The 20,992-nt window shown below is 40.4% G+C and overlaps 1 protein-coding gene across 3 annotated transcripts in view; it reads right to left on the bottom strand.

Annotated features, from left to right (window-relative positions):
* Positions 1-15,080: 15,080 nt before the first annotated feature.
* The window catches only part of asic2 (acid-sensing (proton-gated) ion channel 2), a 527,665-nt gene continuing 521,753 nt past the window's right edge, over positions 15,081-20,992 (bottom strand). For all 3 annotated transcript variants that reach the window (XM_049561232.1, XM_049561231.1, XM_049561230.1), the window contains 3 exons: positions 20,539-20,618; positions 19,785-19,853; positions 15,081-17,116 (listed from right to left, as the gene is read on the bottom strand). In XM_049561232.1, the coding sequence (XP_049417189.1) occupies positions 17,015-17,116; positions 19,785-19,853; positions 20,539-20,618 (251 nt within the window). In that variant the 3' untranslated portion in view covers positions 15,081-17,014. The remainder of the gene's footprint in view (positions 17,117-19,784; positions 19,854-20,538; positions 20,619-20,992) is intronic.

Here is a 20,992-nt window from a genome sequence, read left to right as displayed (position 1 = left end):
ATATACAGTTTAATGGCCTTGCAGTCTTTTCCCTCAATAAAATGAAAGAAGTGGGAATAAATCCCCTTAAAAGTGTTAAGGCTCATTTTCTTTTTATATGTCAAACCCACACTATATCTACAATTATACTGCTATTTAAGCTTTAGCTTAAAGAGGTTGGACTAATGCAGAAAAATATCAACTCAAAAGGACTTCAGAACAACACTTAACACTTAAGATGTTAGATCATTCAGATTCTTAGCAAATTCTTAGCAAAATCAGGCCTTGCTGTCCTTCTGCACACTGATCTATGAAGCACTTCAAGTGAACTTAAGATTTCTTCAAGGACAAAACAAAACCAAGAGAGGAGGACAAATACAAAACCAGTGGAGCCATGCAGAGAAATGTAATTACTTGTGGGTTTATTTCAGCATGATGATAAATGGTATTTTCTAATTGTTTGGGATGGGTTTGGATTCTCTCTGCCGTCTCATAATGGAGCTTTTTAGAGACCTTTTCTTTGCATTGTAAACCTAATTAACTGAGGGCAGAAGGCAATCAAACGGAGGTTTAAAACGTCAAGAAAATGTTAATAAAGAGACTAAAGTCGTGATATAGTGTGTTTTGAGGCATGGATAGTAGAAAAATAATAAAAAAAGATGAACATGAACCTGTGAGGCGAGCCTTTGAACTCATTTAGGCCCTGGAGGCGGCTATAATGATGATGATATATTGAGCTATAATTGAATCGGAATTCAATTACAGGTATATGGTGTTTGGCACAGCCGCCCCTCTGTATGAGTCAGACTGGATGTAATTCAGCTTTAGGGCCTTGGTTGAAGATATAGTGGAATTTAGAAACCGGCTCTCATCCGAGGGCTTGTTCTGGAGATGAATGAGATGACCTTCAAATTAAAGGGAGGGAACTTCCTCGTTCATTTTCCTGTTTGAATTATGAGGTCGAGATGCAAATCATTTAGAAATAAAAGCGTTTGTTAACAAAGCATGAGAGTTCAGAGTTGAAGAAGAGTAGAAGAAATAACCTAATTTTAATTTCAATGAATTTCTTAGAAAGTGAATGAGAAAAAGTTGACCTCTATATGTTACCGCAGGGAGATTTGCAGTGGTTCTATTCATATCCACAACAAAAAGGAATTTATTTTCTGAGATTTACACATTTTATAAAGTACATTAAAAACTATTATCTTACCTGTTAAATATTCCTTGCACAGATGTTTGATTTGTCTGTAAACAGTGATAGTGCATCATAAATCAAGCCATTATCCATCTGCTTCCTTTGTGTCTGTTTGTTCTTTGTGATCTGAAGCTAACGACGGCAGGTGTTGGCAATGAGCTGATTAATCAGCTGCAGAGTGAGTCAGTCCAGGGACTCACTGTCTTTTGTAGAAACCACAAGAGCTGCTGCCAGATACAGTCATTACAGAAAAAGATTATAATGTACATCTCTTTTTCCAATTTCATTTGGAAGTCTTACCTCATCTTAAAACATAACAGACAGAATAAAACAACATATGCAGAGTCTTTCAGTCGAAAACAAAAGGTAATGTGTGACACATGCGTACACAGATTATACTGAAGGACGGGGCTTCAACTTTCTGGAAGCAGGAGAGCACTAACATATGCACAATATGGCCAAAAGTATGTGGACAACCACATTACTTTTGCAACACATTTTCACTCCGACCTCATCACATATTGACGTGTTTGGTCATGGACTTTCTACATCCACATACAACGTGAAAGGTTGCATTGGTTGTTGACGTTGTGGGATGCTGTGGCAAGTTCTGCCTGTTACATGCATTGTCTTCTGTGAAGATACACTTCTGTTTTCACAGGAAAGTTCAACACATGGTTGGCTTTAGGCAACAAAAGCAAGTGATAGCTTTAGGAAGAAAGAATAGGGTTTGGCTTTAGAATCTTAAGGGACGCAAACATCACTCTTTCAGGTAAAAGTCGGTGTTTGTTGGACACATGCACCACCCCTCCCCCGTTCCACTTCCACTTTCACCGTCTTAACTTTCGTCCTTGTCCCACCACGTTTCCCCCGGACGCCATTAAACTGTAACAGCAAACGACCGCATAACATGCCAATGTGAAAGGATGCCTTTTTTCATTGGTTTCTGACGCCGCAAGCCACTGCCCAAGCGTCGGATTTCGACGACTTTGAAGTGAGACCGCGTTCACTTTTGGCATGGATCTGTCTTTTGCTGTTTGGGCAAAGCCCCTTATATTGGGGATGTACCGATCTGATACTCAGTATTGGTACTGATCCGATAATGGCCCAAATTAATTGATCAGGTATTGGAAATTAAAAAAAAAAAAAGCAATCCGATACAATCTTAAGTAAATGGTACACAAAACTTTGCGTGACATGCTGTTAACAGACATGTACATTCTACAGATTAAAATGTTTGTGTAAAGTTGCACCTTATATTTCATTTTGAATCAGAAGTGCTGCAAAAAGTTCTGTGTTTAAAAGTTTGAATTAACAGCAGCAGCAGTATTGCATAACTGAGTTATGTTATGGTTATGTATTACTTCCTTTAGGGGTATACAATATTTGTTTCACAGTTTGAGCATGATGTTTTTTAGATGGCCTTTAGAAGCAATGTACATCCATACAAATGTATGCTGTAAGCTGTTAAGCTTGGTTGTTTAATGTAAGACACTAAAAAAGTTATTATCAGACTGGTGTCAGTATTGGCAGATGCTCAAGGCTGCAGTATTAATATGGATATCAGACATAAAAAAGTGGTATCGAGCCATCCCTAGTTTCTATCAAGTAAAATATTGAAGTACTAATCTTTAACATTTTCATCATGTCAACCCAAAGTTTAGACTTTATTTATGGCCGGCATGTTTTCTGTTAGAGCTATTAAATGTATATACAGTCTCTGGTCACCTCTCCACATAAAGTTCACTAGCTTATAAAGTTTTTAAATATAATGCAATGCAATGCAATGATTATCTCACGAGACTGAGGTGGATACAGTTTTCAGGGCCAGGTACTGCAGTTGCTCTCAAGACCCAGGGCATGATGGGAACGCCTGATCAAAGAGCTGATTGGTTCTTAGTTTTGACCACATATCACATTTATTAGAAAATCCTAATTTTCTGTGTAATTGTATTTTTTTGTTAATGCTAGGTTGTAGGCTGTGGGCCAAAAAAGGATCTAACAGGATGAAAGTATTTCTGTGACTTCCTGTACTATCTCTGACGGCTGCTGGAAATAGAGAATCTTTGCTGTAAAGTGACTGCAGCTTTTTGTCTTTGCTCTCTGCTTCTTCTGCCTGATCTCGTCTACTTTCCAGATGAGGCACAATTAATCTCAAACTGGCCTGTTGTCAGTGGCGGGGTCCGCCATTCTCGCGCTCGGTATGCACCCACATGGGGTATATGTTTCATGTCATACTGGGTGAAATTCAGAAAAAAAGAGTATACACATGCACAGCTTCTTTCATCAATAAAACAAACAAACAAACATATTTTACTTTTCGTACATTTTTTCATGTTTTTTTGTAAAGTTTTCCATTTCCATTTATCTTTTTTTGACCTATGTATGACTTTTTTTTTTTCATATTCTCTTACTGTGCTTACTGTTATGCATCAGGATACCAAGGCAGATTCCTTGTATGTGAGAACCTACTTGTCAGTAAACCTGGTTCTGATTCTTCTTGTTAATCAGATGAAACCATCTGTCACAACTACAATAAAAATAATTTAACAATACCTTGTCTATACTTTTGTGAATCTAGTTTTTACCTTTGGTCTAACTATTGTTTATGATATCTAATCTTGTTCTGTTTGGAACTGAATATTCAATACTGTTTTTCTATGGAAGGTCTTAACAAAACCCTAAAATATCCTGGAGGGGTTCTTTAATTTCAACATTTGCTAATTTTGTCCCAGAAGCCTGTAACAGAAGCCGAGACTGAGGACTATTTAACTAGTAGTTACCTTTTCCAGTATTACACGGTAAATATTTTTACCAGTGATTGGTCCTGTTGTAGACAGTTGTGGTCTTGTTGAGAAAGCTGTTTAAAATGCTTCCAGTAAATACCACAGCCATTTCTATCATCAGCCTCCCCCTGTCATGCATGATCATGAAGGTTTATAAGGTGTCTTCATAATAGCTTTACACACAGTGGAGAACATAATCAAGTGAGTTGCTATGTCACCACTAGATGGCACAAGCAGAGCATGAGGCAGCTCAGTGGGGCACTGATGTTTTTTGGCAGAAGATGGTGTTAAAGATGTTTTTGCCCTAAAATAGTTTTGTGATAATAATGTTAACATCTTAATTCTAAACGCCTCCAGACACAGAGAGCCATGTCACACTGCACTTTGTTTACTCACTTTTGGGCTGTGAGATATGAGATGAAATAAAAAGCTGGTAAATACATATTTCTCAGGAGTGATGCTGAAAAAGGCCACTTGTTATTGAATCAGAACTCAACATCTGGTCATGATAAGACGCAGCGGTGGTCTGCTCCTCCATTATCAGCAGATCTAATCTAATGTGTGCTGCCTCTTAGGTACTGTACAGCGTGAAGGCCACACAGTTATCTCCCCAGATGACTTTTTTCATAATGTAACTTGCCCCAAGTAGATTTTATCAGTGATGGATGAGCCGGAGAACAAATGATTGCAATAGTGGAGGCTCTTCTCTAAAGGTTTCCCTCGTGTCCTTGGTTTCATTGCTTTGGCTCAGATCTCCCCCCGCAGGTAGTGTTATCTATCACTGTTTGGCACGATACATTTTACTGAGGAGCACACAAACACACACCCAGACATGATAACACACACTCATTCCCTGACCTGTTCCCTTCACTGCCACTGTGATTGTTTGGGGATTTGCGATTTCTTTTATTATTCATTTGTCCAATTTTAATTTAAATCAAGATTCAGATTTTCACGTCAGGTTTTTTATTTGCACTGGCAAGACTGAGGAAGTTGTGTTTATCTAGTGGTCTCCAAAAATGTCTGTGTCTGATGAAGTGCAAGCTCTGCAACCTGTGGCACCTGCAGATACAAGATATGTGAAGATTTTCTTGTTTCTCTGATTAAGATTTTAATGCCAAGACAAACAACATCATCATTCATGTGTTATTTCAGGGGGAAAGAAATTATTCACTGTTTTCTCATACATCTTTTTCCACACTTAAATTACATCTCAAATTTATTTTCATCTATTATAATGTGTGTAAGAAAACAGACACTGATTCGTTCATGGTAACAGTGGATATTTTTAGCCATGCTATCAGTATAGCTCCAAATATAGCAATGCCAGTCTGTCAGGCGGACCACCTCTTGGCTCTTTTGGTTCTGACTGAAATATCTCAGCCATTATATGGATTGCTATTGCACCGATGTACATTAAAGGTCCAGTGTGTACAATTTAGGGGTATCTATTGGTAGAAATGATATATAGGAAATCAGGTCGGCTGAGTCATTGATCTCTTTTAGATCAGGCTGTTCTCATGTATTGTTAGCACATTTTTTTATGAAACATAATGCATCAAAATATGTACATATCCCACATAGTGATGAGTCAGCAATTTATGCGTAACCTACGTATTCTGGAAGGCTGCAACCACATGAACAATGCACTGGCAGGAGTAAAGAAGGAAGCAGCCCTGAGCAGTACATAAGGAGGCAGGTTGGATGGTGGATGGGTCACAAAACACAGGACTTTTCCCTGGGACGTCATCACCATGTTTCTTTTCCTAAACCTAATCACTTTAACTTTACTTGCCTAAACCTAACCTCTGTTAGTTTACATTAAGGATGTAACAATAGGATATCATATGAAACGTTGTATGAGGATATGTTGTTTAGGTACCTTCTTAATGTATACTTAAATCTAGTGATGGCCAAATGAAGCCTCATGAACCACTTTCTTTATTTTCTGACCCCACCAGATGGCGCTCTTGGTTTAAAGATAAAGGCTGAACGACTGGCAATGAAGTGCGCTTTCAAACCTTTGTTGAACAGACAGCGCCATCTGGTGGCTTCAGAAAATAAAGACAGTGGTTCATGAGGCCTCATTTGGCCATCACTACTTAAATCAGAGAGCCTTTCCTGATTTTGCTTGAGTTTTGATTTTCTTTGAACTTTTATGTCCTCAGTTTTTATACACCAAATTGTTTTTTTTATCTGTTTTCTTTTGAAACCCGTTGTTTTCATGACTTTTTTGTTTTATTTTGCTGCCTTGTGAAGCACTTCATTTTGAAAAGTGTTTTTTGTTACCTTAAAATGAGCCGTTTATATCACAGGGAGCCAAACCATTCTCACTCCGAACTCATCACATAGTGAAGTTTGGTCATGGACTTTCCACGTCCACATACGGCGTGCAAAGTACCCTGGGTGCATTGGTTGGTGACGTTCTGGAGCTTTGTGTCAAGTTCTGCCTGTTACATGCATTGTCTTCTTTCAAAATACACTTCTGTTTTCACAGTAAATTTAACGTTTACATACAGTCCCTTTCAAAATAAACGCACTACGACAGTACAACACGGCAAAGTGACGTTTTGTTTTTTTCTCAATAACAAACATCAACACACATGGTTAGGTTTAGGCAACAAAAACACGGGCTTAGGTTTAGAAAAAAGAAACAGGACACTTGGACTTTTGCTGCCTTAACTTTAAGACTGTTAAAGGATGCCTTTTTTCATTGGTTTATGATGCCACAAGTCACTGCCCAAGCATCGGTTGTCGGCGACTTCAGAGTAAGACCGGGCTCAGGGAGCAGGTCCTCTTCCATGTAGTCTGCCGCGCTGTTCAACAGTAGCTCAATATGGACAAACCAAACACTGAATCTAGTTAGGGTCATTCGTGTTTTCACACTTTTGCATCGGCCTCTGTAGTTCTCCCACATGCTCAGCACACAGGAGAAGTTTCAGTTTTGCAGCCTCTCTGCCAGATACCTCTAAATCCTACACACTGGACTTTTAATGTTGTGGTATTTTCACTTCAGAAGAGCCTGAATACTTTTTCTACCACTGGTTCAGGCTACATCCTTGAATCAAAAATGACACTATGAAAAAAAATCGAAGGGTTCATGACAAAGTCAACCATAATATCATGACATGTTTGTCAAGTCAGCCGGAGGAATCAACAAAGTTGATTTTTAAATCCGTCTGCGGGGTTCAGCACAACTGCCACAAGTTTGTCGTCCTTAATCTGACCAGCCAGCTTTTATAAAACATGGGACAAGTTTAAGATGAAATTCTGAAGGTACGCTTCTATTGTGCACATGAACACGACCCAACACACACGTCGCTTTATAACTTCAGTTTCAAAGTCTGCCTGTAAATCTCTTTAAGGGAATTTGTACGGGGATTTAGCTCATCAGGCCATGACGATTTGAGAGGCGTGTGGGATGTTTGCAGCCTTGTTTCAGTAATTATCATGGCACGGAGAGGAAAAACTGTCCTGAAGGATCTCGGAAATGTTGACACATGACAGTCGGTCAGGTGTCGTTTCATTAGCCAAGTTAACTGTTCAGAAGGCCACTGATTTCCCAGGGGCTCGTTAGGAGCACAAGAAAACAGTGCCCTGGTGAGCTGTGGCTTGTGATTAAATTAGTAGTCAACTCTCTTAAGCAATAAACAGCCAACAGGTAATTAAATATGATTCAGCCCCAGGTAATAGCCAGTGAGCGTATGTGTAAAATAAAATACTGCAGTTATTTCTAATGCTCCGTTATTTATCGGCCTGGGTGAGTATTTTTTGGACACCTGTTATTGTCTCGGACAACAAACTATTTTCTAATTTAATTTAGTAAATAGACTCCCTCCGTGCTATCGCAGATTTAATTCGGGGAGATAAAGTCAACAGCTCTCCACCTTTGGTGTCTGTTTATAGTTAAAAATTCAATTATGTTGCCAATTTCGCTTTGAGACATCATATTTGCAGGGACATTAATAATAGACCTCAAGGTTAACTGCGCTGTCCTCAGTGTGGCCTGACTGACGTGAAAGTTTCCAGAAATCAGGTTGGAAATAGCTTCTGTGGGACTCTATAGAAAGGATGGAGAGTTTAATGGAAAACCCATTTTGTCAATGACTGGCACAAAAAAAAAAAAAAAGATAAAATGAAGCCCCAGATTCAATCTCTCTCCCCGATCTGTACTTTTTCCCTTCAGCTCTCCAGCGAATGATACGACTGTCTCTTTGTTCAAACTCCAATTATCTCTCATTTTCTCTTTAATCTGCTCGCTAACTGCCTTTCTCTCTCTGACATGAATAAAGAGCACAAGCATGTGATGCCTGATTAGCTGCGAATGTTGAGAAGATTTAATCAAACAGACTTCAGATCCAGCTTGATGTTCTGTTCTTTTACTGATGAACATGCTGTCGGTATTTATGGAGGAAAACCACTGAGATATTCGAACTCTAACAACACTGAGCAGAAAGCCTTTTTTTATAGGAACTCATAATACAGCATCTGCTTAATGTAATAAAGTGATGTTATTATGAACTCAGGATGTAAATAATTACATGCCTAAAGTAGAATGTCTTCACAGAGAAAATACCTCAGACAAACATATTATACCTGTAGATAAAAAGGCTTGAACATGCAGTTGTTATCTAATCTTTCCCAGAGTTATGCAAGTAGTTTGTCAAATAGGCCATGGATATAAGACTTTAGCAAATGCAACTTGGGTGGAATATCCATAAAGTGAATATGTAAATGTCATCAGATGAATATATCTGTGAGGGTGATCCAAATATCTTGTAACTATTCTGGTGAAGATGAGATAAAAATGTGATTAAAACTAAAACAGAAATGGCAGAAATGAATGGAACCGACTGCTGTAAAATCTGCAGCAAAAATCGTACTTTACTTTCCAGCTAATTTCATTTAAATCGGTTAAGTAGTTTTTTGAATCAACATGCCAACAAGCAAATATCCTGTATAATGGCATGGGCAGAAGATAATGACCTGCCTATGATACAAAAGCTCATAACTGAAAAGTTGCAATAACTCTGCAGGATTTTCCTAACAAAAAAAATATATAGACTCACACAAAAGTATTCTCCCTCAACCATCACTTATGAAGCATTAGAAGTGTGTGTCCGCGTATTTACCTGCAGAGACTCTGACCTCTGCACTTTATTTTCTTAATTTTTGCTTATTTTGCTGTGCTTGTGAGCATGCAGGTGAGGTCAGGGCTTCATGAAAAAGTAGCAAAAAGGTGCCAGACTGTAGGCAGCAAGTATCCACAAGGATGCTAAAAACCTGCAGACAAAGCACCAAAAAATAATGCAAATATTGTGAGTGAAACAAGCAGACAAAACTCATTCCAAAACCAGAGTGAATCTGGGGTCTCTCACATTCATGTTAGCTGCTGAGTACTTAAGGAGAGGATGGGGATCAAGAGAGACACAGAGTTGGCCATTTTTGTGCCAGCGGTTAGTTTAAGCCCCGTTCCCACCAAGCAGCATAGTGCAGTTCAATTCAGTTCAGCATGCTTTTTTTTCCATTTACACTGTGAAAAGTTGTGGATGGTGCCAATGGAACTGTTCCATGTTGGGGTACCTAGCACACAGATCTGGTACTAAAAGGTGGAGCTGTGAACACTGCAGTCCGTTGATTAGTCAGTAGCTGATGGTCACTCTGCTCAGGGCTGAGTTGTGGCTGGTTTTGAGGCTTATATGTAACCACTGTTCACACTGTGGAGAGTTTTACATTTATAAACTATATATATATATATATATATATATGTATATATATAAACTATAAAAATGAAGGATATTTTGCTGCCTCTCTCAGCAGCTGTAGTCAGAGAAAAATAATTTACTGGGCCGACTGCCGACGACTTTTAAGGTGGAACGTTTACTTGTTATGTTACTCAATGCATCAGATGATGATGTGAATCCATCAGCACACCTTAAATTTCAGTGTGACAACTTTGACCATTACTTTAGTTTTTATCATCTCTCTCACAGACTTTTAGTAATGAGTGGATCTTCAAGCATTTAAAAATATACATTAATTTTATGTGAACTGCATAAATCCCAATCCTCACTCAGAGAACAAAAAGCATTGCGGGGCGTCGTTCTGGTGGGCTACAGCAACATTAAACCCCTGCGCTTGCCTTAGATGGAATAAATGCACAAACCCACTATTTTCAAATATGCCATTGAGAAAGAATCTCACTGCAGCCTGTTCTATTTTGTTCTGAAAATGTTCTGTGGATGATAAACGAGGTGCAGACTGATAAAGGAGGAAATACAGAGTGCTGGATTGAGCAGTGAGTGAGAACAACCTCGCCCAATGGAAAGACTACTGTTTGCAGTGGAAACGTTAACAGACCTAGGGTCTAGGTACCATGTCTGAAGGGTTACTTTTGCTTCCAAAGGTATGATACCAAAAGTGATTGGTGGAAACTGGGCTTTCGTTAGCGTTGGCTTTTCCATTACAACAAATGTAATGCTCTTACAACAGCAGGAGGAGGAGCCAACTTTGAATGTTGTGTTGTGTTGATAATCACTTATTCTTTTTGAGTAATTTTCTTTATGAAAAATATCAAAAATTCACAGGTTCCAGCTTCTAAAATGTGAATCTTTGCTAGTTTTTTTTGTCCTGGCAAATAATTATTTAATTAATCAAGAAAATAAATGAAAAGATTATTGATAATACATAATAGTTAGTTGCAGTTGCAGGTTTTTAACATTATAATGTAACATTTTGTCAGTTTTTATGAAGAATTTCTAATATGGAAACTTATTGTAATAAATTAAGATCAAATGCATGTCGACAGACTTTCAGAGTTATTACTGTGTTGCTCCTTCAGGCTGGTGACTTCATCCAAGGAGGCGGTGCTAGTCCTGACAGTCGTTGAGAGAAACAGGGACTCTTTTGTCAGGGACGACAAAGCAAATAGTCAAAACACTTCTGTAATGTGTGTTTACGTGTAACCATCCTTATTTGTGTTTGGTTTCTGGTTATGCCTTCTTTAGCATTTAGCTTCAGGGCTGAGACTTTGTGACTTGTCATCCATCACCTCTTCATCTTTGTCATCACACAGCCACAAGGTGACGTGTGAACAGAAGAACAGAAGAAGAAGGGCGGGAGGAACAGTTACAGATAAACCCATCTCCCCCATCTTCTGAAGGCCCCAATGTGCAAGATGTTTTTTTATCTCTATACAAGCACAAATTACAAAGGCAGTTCTTTCCAAAGAGAAGAGCTTGTTTTATTCTAATGAATCCATAAAGCCGGCTTCTGGAGTATCAAAGGTTAAACCATTAAAAGCCTTCAACAGCTCCTCTGTTAATAAAGTACAAACACTAATGCTAAATGGCTGTTGCAGAGCAGACCTACAATCTCTGTGCACTCTCCTGTGTTTAACACAAGAACTTAAAAAATCGAATTTAAAACGCATATTGATTGGTGCATAAACTGTTTTTGTACTCACAGGACTCTGAAGTTAGTTACACACCCCGCCTCCCTCTTTGTCTTTGTCTGAGAATTTTCCTGCTCTTGCTCTGGCGCACAAACTAAATTCACGAAGCGCTTACACGCACTAAAGTATTTGATCTTATTGTTTCTACAATGCTCTTTTAAGTACTTGTGAAGCCTCTGCCGTGTGAGATCCCACTCCGCCAAGGCAACCAGTATGTTTACAATGAGCTGCTGATGCACTGTGGCTGACCTGCAGGCAATATTCTCTGCCTAAATATCTGCTAAATGAACTGAGACTGAACTGACGCTGAACCCTCAGCCTGCAGCAGCTCCCACATAAGAGTCTCTGGCAATGTGTAGCATATTAATATAAGTAAACCAAAACCAGGGATTCTTTTCTACAATAGTTAACTCAAAAAAAGTGCTGCTCTGAAGTTAAAGTAAACCAAAAGTCCATATGAGGACAGCTCCTAAGCAGCCCACAGTACATCCATTTACCACAATCATCCCTGCCTCTACTTTTGAGGCAAGTTGAATGCGTTCGTTCACATGTAATATGATTTGTGCTTGTCTGAGCTGCAGGAGAAAGCATTACACTGAATGAATGAAACAAATGTGTAGTCACGGAGAGAGAAGAGATATAGCGTTCTCTGAGTTCCAGTGCTCGCTGCTGCTGCTGCTGTTTGGTTTTCTTAAAAGTAGCGACGCTTAATAAAACCTGACCAGCAGGCTAAATCAGGTTTCAAGCTGATTTTTCCGCTGCTGTGGCGTGACTCCTCCATTGTCCAAGCTGCTGTAATCATTTTTAAGGCTGAATGGGGGAACACTTCAGCCGATACTAAGTGCGTGCAGCACAGACGTCAGCGGGAAATTGCACCTTGCCAAGCTACTGTACATTTGATCCAGTGTGGCTTGTTATTCTCTTGTTTTTTTTTTCCCCACACAGGGGCTGTCAGGCGCTTTGTGCGACTCATTCTCTTTATTCTTTTCCAACTCCTTCTTATAAAAGTTGAGAATGTCCCCGAGTCAGTTCACGTCACTGTCCAAACCTCCAAAGAAAGAAATGACACATTAGCTGAGGACGACTGCAGGGCTTCACACTCACTCCAAACCTCACTTCTTTTAAATTGAGGCTTATAACTCCTCAGTTTACCACTTCATTTTGTTAGAATACATTTGGGGCTATTTATTCATATTTCTCCCTGCACTCTAGCTTTCTATTTTTCTGTTTACTCAGTATATAGCTCAATATTAGCTTATTCAAATCTTCCAACTTAGTTTATTTATTCTAAACTCATATAGCTCTAGGAAGGTGATGCTGCTCTGTCTGTCAGTCCAACACATTTGATCCAAACTGACATATCTCAACAACGACTGAATGGACTGCCACAAAATTTTGTACAGACATTCATGGTGCCAAGAGGATGGATCCTACTGACTCTGGTGAACCCCTGACATTAGTAGTGCAATCAGAAGCCATTTAATGCGTTGTCCAATGACCAAATACCTGTTAAAGTAAAAGCATTCTGATTAGTCTTTCTCTCTAAGCTGTGAATGTGTTCAGTGCATTATTGTGTTTAGTTGGAAAATGGTGGCATGCTGACACACCACACAAACATCTTACCTGCGACAAATCAGCCTGTTAGTGTTGCCATGGTGAGCATTAGATTTTAATGTCGGGAAATGGGATTCCTGGGAACTGGCAACTATATGCTGTTTAGCAAAGTCAGCAGCACAACACTAACTTCCTTATGGCCAAATTCATCAAATGTCTGTAAATTAGGACAACACAACATAACACAACACAGTGTCTGCCACCAGCTTTGCATGAAAATACTTAAAAAAGGTGGAACAATGAAGTTCAGAATATGAAATCTGTCTCAGTTTATTAGAATGACTTTGGAAATGTCAAATTACCTACTTTAACAAATTTGATCCATAAGGCTGTTCTCAGCAGACAGATCACAGGCAATGAACTTGGCATTTCATATTTCCTGCAGCTATAGTGAAGTTCAAGCTGCATGTTAACTTTATGTGATGTTCATTCTAATGTTGACTGTTAGAGCCATTTCGAGCAAGTCCTAGTTTCCTATTATTTTGGAGTGCACCACCTGACCTGGCATCTCCGTAACCTTTAATGAAAGGCAGGTATGGAGTGTGGAAGACGCCACGGGCTTCCAGACTTCCAAAATTTGTTTAATCTTAGTTTTTATTGTTTGATGAAGTCGTATAATACCCCATTGATTTGAACTTTGTTTTTTGTAAAGGCCTGTTTATTTGGGGAGAGTTTGTTTGGGGAGTTGTTTTCATTTTTTTTGAATGCAACAGTCAAGATAATCAGTTCAGTCATCTTGCAACTCTCAAGCAAATCTATCAGTTCTTAAACCAACTGAAGCACCTGGATCATCAAACACTGAGTAAAACTAAACCAAAGACAGTGAGGTCATCATATCTCACGTTATGGCGTCTATGGGCGGCTATTTTTCAACTTACTTGGAAGCCGCAACATTGACTAACATGAATTGCTTCCTTTGGCCTTAATCATTAATAATAATCAAAAACTACACAAAAGCAGTCAGGTTGGGAACCCAGACGTTTGTGCATATTGCTCCCTGTATTTAGTGTTGCTTCAAATATGACCCTTTTGACTGCAGCTGAAGTTATACACTGGCTACGGTTACATGATGGCTTCTCACTCAGAATGAAATAAATCTGAATGAAATCATTCAGAACTAAAGTTTTTCCAGCTAGCTTACATGGGAAATATTCATTCCGAATGAGGGTTTACACAGGAGATCAGTTTAATCGCCTTTATTCGGGTCTGCGCAAGGTTTGGGGCAGGGAAGGTTTCTGATTGGACGGGGGCAGGGCGGACTGTAGTTCTCGTTTTGAAAAACATGATGCTTGACGACGCTGTTCTTAGTGCCTTTTTCAGGCTTGTTTTGCTTATATTCTTGAAGCAGCAGTACAACAACAACCTTGTTCTGCTAATGCTTCGTCTGTTGAGGAGGAGAAGGGAGATAGAAGACCGTGCTGTGGCAAATGGAAACCGGTGAGTGCAACAAGTCGCGAGAGCTATATACGTCATTGCGGCAGAAGGGCAAGGAAACGAGCATGTGCAGAAAGACTGGAATGAACTTAAAGAGGAATGAGTGTATACAAGTGCGAGAAATTCTTTCATTCGGAATTAGAAATGGAATATTCCAGCCCCTTACATCGGATTGAATTTTCAATCGCATTGGCCATTTTCATTCCAAATTAGGTGTTTACAAAATCACTTTTAATACGAATGAACTTTCATTCCGAATGAAAAGGGAATTAAACTGTCCATGTAAAGGCACTTATTGAAAACCAGTAAATTTCCGAGGACTCCCAATATAGTGTGCTTCTGCTCCAGGGACAGAACATGTGTCATTCTCAGGAAAAATATTATTCCCCAGTGAGCATGTTAGCATGCTGACATTAGTATTTCGCACAACACAGCTTCACAGAGCTGCTGGCATTGCATTTCTTTTATATCATGTCTTCCATAAAGCAGTCTGAATTGCCTTCTTGTTGAAAGGCGCAATGCAAATACGCTCGCCTCGCTCAGCCGAGCAACGACAGGATGCCACCACTGCAAAACAACTTTTTAATTTAATTGTTTCACATTAAAAACACACACTGAATGCTGCATCACAAAATGAGAAAATGCTGTCCTGCGATAACAATTTAAGCCAAAGTAGAGAGAAGAATCAGCCAGTGTTGCTGCCACCAAGAGAAGCGAGATAGGTTCATCTCACACCCCTGCAGGTCGGCTGAGGATTTGTGTTCGTCTGAAGCCACGACATGAGATAGCACACACAGACAGCAGGTTGAGCCACAGATGGGAAATCATAATTCAAACAGTCTCACAAAGCATTTGAATTCATTCCTACCTGTAATGTACATCACCATGATGACAGAGACCAAGCTAGGATGATCATGGACTCAGATACACTAAAATCTTCCACGTTCTCACACAAGCTTTTGGTGTAAAGCCATATGTATATATGTAACTGTTGCTTGAGGACACTGAAGGTTCAGATAGACCTGTATCGGAAAGGAAGCCTGGTGCTCAGAGCAAAGTGTGTCCCTCGTTTTTAGCATGACATTCAACTACCCTCAATTGCTACTGCCTATTAGGCGACATTCTCACCTACCGAGAGAGTAACATTATGAAAAAAATGTGGCCAATATAAAGTCATTTTTGGACCTGGAGTTGATGTATTACTGAATAGATTAGATCTGCTTCAGGCATGTCTGCGTGGTACCCGTTTTAATGAGAAAAAACCCAACAAAACAAATCAGATATTTACACCGTATCACAGCAGACCCTGGCTGAACCCTCATCGTGGTGCTTTTGTAATCATTTCTATAATCATGAAAATTGTTTAAAATAGTCAAGCCTGTTTATCTCTTTTTTTGTGAAGGACAAAATGATGCCACCCTCCATAAAGTGGCAATAGCTGTCTGAAATATCTGGCATTCTCTTAATGAAATAATGGTTTAACATGACTCTGGGCATATTCGTTTGTTGCAGTGTTTTGTGCACGGCTTGCTTTTCGTCTGGCAGGCAAATAAATTCAGATTCTACCTCAAGTAGCTGGGCGCTGTGGTGAGGTGCGGCAGCCAGAAGCCAGTCATTTATTCATATAAATTAACAGTAGGAGTATGACATCCCTTTAAAGATGTCTGTGGGGAACAGCTTAACACCCCGGGAGTCATGTAGCAAACATGCCTTTTAGTAAACTGACTAAACTGAAACTGACAGGAGAAAAAAAAATGCAAAATGCAGGCTGCAAAATGTTCAGATTTCACTCTTTTGTCAGTGAACTAAGGTGTTGTTTTGTACCTCAGTAATGTGCATACATCACCAACCTCCTTCCCCTTCAAGATAATAACCTAAAATATGCTAAGTTGCTCATTAGAATAGGTTTTCGAAAGATTGGTCTCATCTGAACTATGATTTTAAACAACCATATGTTCAATCTGTACATTCGAAGTTTAATATCTCAACTGGGCCCTTGTCACAGGCCTGTCCTGCAGATAGAGAGAGACAAATGGCACACATGTACAGTAAAGCAACACTGCAGTCCAGCGTATGCATCAGCAAAGAGAGCAAGATAGATCGACGCATGCAGTTCAAAACCAATTTTGTACAGTTCATTTGGCAGTGAGCGACGTATGAATGTGTTTGTTATATAGATATGCTGCACAGGGGTGAGCCCCCTTCAAAGGTAGATGTCCCACCCAGTCTCTGGTTTTCTGTGTGCATGTATGTGGAGACACAGACCCCACTGCAGGTCTGGCACAGCGGAGGCCACGCTCCCACCACAGTACAGTGCAGGGTGACAGAGAGGGCCGATAAGTCCAGCCGACAGCTCCTTAATCCCCATTAGTGCCTCAGACGGGGCGGTGTGACAGAGCGCAGCGCTGTCCGCAGGCCAATCCCTGTTCTTGTCCTCGTCTCCTCCCCTCCCCTGTTAGGGTCCTGCAGGATGCCCTAACAGAGGATGTGGCGCCACCCGGCGGAGGCAGCCTCTGGATGTGTGTGGCTCTGAGGGGCAGGTGGGGGAGGGCCTCAGCAGGCAATCTCCTCCAGGGTGCCCAGCGTTGTCTGCAGGGGAACTGTCACAGTGTGGCTGATGGACTCCGAGTGGTTGGCCACGGGGTCACACGAACTCTGGGGAAAAAACAAACAAAGAGTCTCAGTCAGACCAGAGAGTGGTGAAGAAAAATTAACTTGGAACTCCTCGTTAAATTTCTGTTGATGTGGTGACTACTTGTGGAGCTGATACATCATTGCGGCAACACGTCACCCAGAGTAGGCTCTCATCACCATGTTCCATGCTCCAATAACGGAAGCCGAGTTGCTGTGTAGTCGTGGGTAGATTATGAGACAATGGGTCCCTGGGCACAGATATGCACAGACTTGGAGGTGGTTTTGCGCATCTATGCATATTTTTGTAGTTTTGTGTTTCCTTGCTGTTGTTTTGTGTTTCCTTAAGGTAATTCTGTGTCTATTTTTAGTTGTTTTATATCTCTTGTAGGTACTTTGTGTCTCTGAGGTAAATCTGTGTCTTCTTGAAGTAATTGTGTGTCTTTTTTGGTAGTTTTGCATCTCTTTGTAGTCATTTTGCCTGTGTTTGAAGTTATTTTGTGTCTCTTTGGAAACTCTTCCTGGTCAATAAGTGTTGACTGGAATGACATTTTCCAAGTAAAGGCCAGGGTGCCCTGGGCCTGTGCCCAGTGGGACAGTTTAGTAAAATCTATGTGTCTAGTTGGTCACAACAACAATAGATCCAAAAATGCTGATCTCTTATTTGTTTCCCTGCCACAATGTAAAAAAGAGAAGATTGCAGCTTGGGGTTTGCTTCCAAGTTATAGACCAGACCGGCATTGCGTCATCACCAACCGTGTACACGCTTTCATGGTAAAGAAAAGTGCTGTCTCATTAGGAAAGAAACAGGAAAAGCTGAAAAGTGGTTGCATAGAGGGTGAACCAAGGTTTTTACATCAAAATCTGAAGCACATAATATACGTGAATATTCACTGACAGTTCAAAATCAGCCAAATCGGGAAATGATGCCAGTGACAGTACTGATGAATAGCTAACATTAGCTTGAGTGGGAGGAAGCTGCAGCTGCTCCACCTTAATCTCAGCCTAAATCAAACAGTTGGCTATGAACAGGTTGGTTATTTACGGACAACACTAGACTAACAATACAGGGATCCAATCGAATATAGGTGTCCAGATGAGCAATATCCAGCCACTGTGTTGGGTCATTCATCCGCTTTGACAGGGGAAGACTGAAGGGTCATGGCTGCAATCATCCTTCATTTATTGCGTACGCTCAGGTTCAAGCAAGGGACAACAACAATTATTAGACATGTACATGAAACAAATGTTTGCTTCACAAATACATGTGTGCGGATGTGTCAAAACTATAATCAGAACAAACATCACAGTGCGTTGACATAAAGAGGAGCTAGCCACCAACGTGCTGTCCATCCAGCAACATGTCAGCACTTCAGCTACAATAGATGATTGTTCACAGGGCAGTGAGTTAACACGTTTTATTTAAGCAATCTAAACCGCTGACTTCTTTTTACCATGACTGTAAAGAAGCAGCTAACACTTCTCGCTCTACTAATATGCTGCTGCTGTTACATCATACAGTAACTTCCTGTATTTAAGCCTCTCTGCTTCTAAATATGTGCCAAATTTTACTAAAGTTGAGCTCGTTGTGGAACGTTTCGTGTGAACAAATCCACTGATCTAAGATAAAATAAGAAAAAGAAAATCCTTTATCAGACCCACAGCGGGGAAATCTGCACCATTACAGCAGCAAAGGGCACAGTGCAAAACTCTCAGTTTAAGTGAATTTATTTTAGTCCTTCTGCTGGAAAAAGCACACCAGGTTTATTAATTTATTTATGCTTATTTAGCAGAGTGCTGCCACTCAGTTGGCAGCTGCTTCATTCATACCATGGCTATCAGCTGACTAATAATGTCCAGAGATGTTCCTACAGTGCAGGTGACACTTTTATTGACTACCCTGCAGATACTATCATGCAAATGCCACTCCAACCCACGGGTGGATTATGAGACAATAGGCCCATGGGCACAGATGTGCCTAAGGATCCACCACCTTTCCTACATAGGACACACAGATATTGTGGTGGATGTGCCTCTTTTTTGTTGTTCCTTTGCATCAACTTTTGTTGCTATACATCTTTATGCGGTTTTCTGTCTCTTTGTAGTCGTTATGCGTCTCTATGTGGCTGTTTTGCCCCTCTTTGTAGTTATTTTGTGTCTCTGCAGCTCCTTTGTATTTTCTTGTTGTCTTTTGTGTCTCTCTGTGGTCATTTTGATATGCTTCTGGTCAGTATGTGTTAATTTGGGTGATATTTTTCAGGTGAAGGTCAGGCAAGGCCCTGACATTTCGAGTCCCTGGGCCTTTGTCGGACCTGTTCAGTAACCCATCCATGCCCCAGCCTTCTCCTTATACTGCAGATTTTTTTGTATATTGTTGGTTTAACTAAAGTTTGATGTTCAAGCATGTGTTTATTAAGGTGGGATTAGCTGCTCCCAGCAGAGTCCGACTCTTTGAGAGCTCCTTCAAAGAGCAGAGCTTTTCCTGCCAAATTGGCAAGCTACTGGCAGCCTGTAAACAGTTTTAGATTTGTGAGGATGCTCTTTCGGCATGCTTGTGTGGAGGGGGTGAGGATAGGGCAGGGTTTTCGTATGCATGATCGGAGTGAGTGAAATTACACTCAATTTACACGCTCCACTTACACAGCACTCTGTGAGGAAGATTGACAAGTGAGGGGTTAAAGGCCGCTCTTACCACATCCTCTCCATGACTCTCTTCCTCCTCTTCTCTGCTCAGTAAATCCAGTAGTCTGTCCTTCACCACCTGCAGATCGGGAAATAAAAGTGGGAGAGGCATCATTCAGTCTGTTATAGAAGCTCTGTATGAACTCTTTATGTAATTACTGACCGAACAGGAACATTTGACTTCAAAGTAAAAAAAAAGCAATTAGGTGGCAAAAATGGCAACAAACTACGCCATCGCAATTATTTCAACATGCAAGCTGTTAAAAGCTTTAGAGCTGCTTATGTCAGCGACATGAGGGTTTCTTATCCCCATTACTCCATTATGGCCATTAAATAGAGGCAAAAAAAATCTCCTGAAAATTACTTTTCCTGTGTATTTCCACAGGACCCTAGGGGCGGTGAACACTATTATGTGCTTCTCAGAACTCTGCAGCTGAAAGCAACAGGTGAAGCTCTGAAGAGGACCACACAGTAAAGCAGAAGTAATCAAAAATCACCAGCACATCTTCATTTCTGCTGGCTCTGAAGTAAATCTAGCTCTTATCTGCTCTTTCTATCAGTGACATTGCTTCTGTTGTCAGCTTTCATGGTCAACACTCTAGCTCTCCACTGAAATACCAAAAAAAAAAAACAAGAGCTATCAAAGTTTACTGCACCGACAAAAGCTGTGTGAGGCTGTAGAGGAGTGATGATGTGTGGGCGTAATTGGATGTTTCAATAGTTATGTGAGAATAAAAGTGTGAAAACGGCAACTTGAGACTGACCTCATAAGCATAGTCAAACAGCTCTAGGATGGTGAGGATGCTGGCTCCAATGAACAGACCCATCTGGCCTCCAATATCACCTGTAGAAAACAACAGTCACACAGAGAGAAGTGGGAAGAGAGAAAAATAAGTTCAGCTTATATTTAAACACTTACAGCGTGGCGTGGGAGAAAACTTGATGACGACTGGCTGGCAGCTAAAGTTGTGTGACAGCACATGCCAAACTTAATTGTGAAGGATAAAGTAAATTGCAGGTACGTGGCCACAGGACAGGCACAATTAGACACTCCAAGGTATCCTGATGTATGAAAATAACAAGCTCTTGAAATGACACCCAGCTTTGTGTCATGCTGTTTCTGTGCCTCCACCTCATCCATTACTTTCACATATCACAACAGCTCATTAGAGTTCTGCAGAGGCTCACAAGTAATGCTCAAACCCAGCCCCTACCCTC

The sequence above is a fragment of the Epinephelus fuscoguttatus genome, linkage group LG19 (assembly GCF_011397635.1).
Source record: "Epinephelus fuscoguttatus linkage group LG19, E.fuscoguttatus.final_Chr_v1".
Classification (NCBI taxonomy): Eukaryota; Metazoa; Chordata; class Actinopteri; order Perciformes; family Serranidae; genus Epinephelus; species Epinephelus fuscoguttatus.
This window is presented reverse-complemented; position numbering and strand designations above follow the sequence as displayed.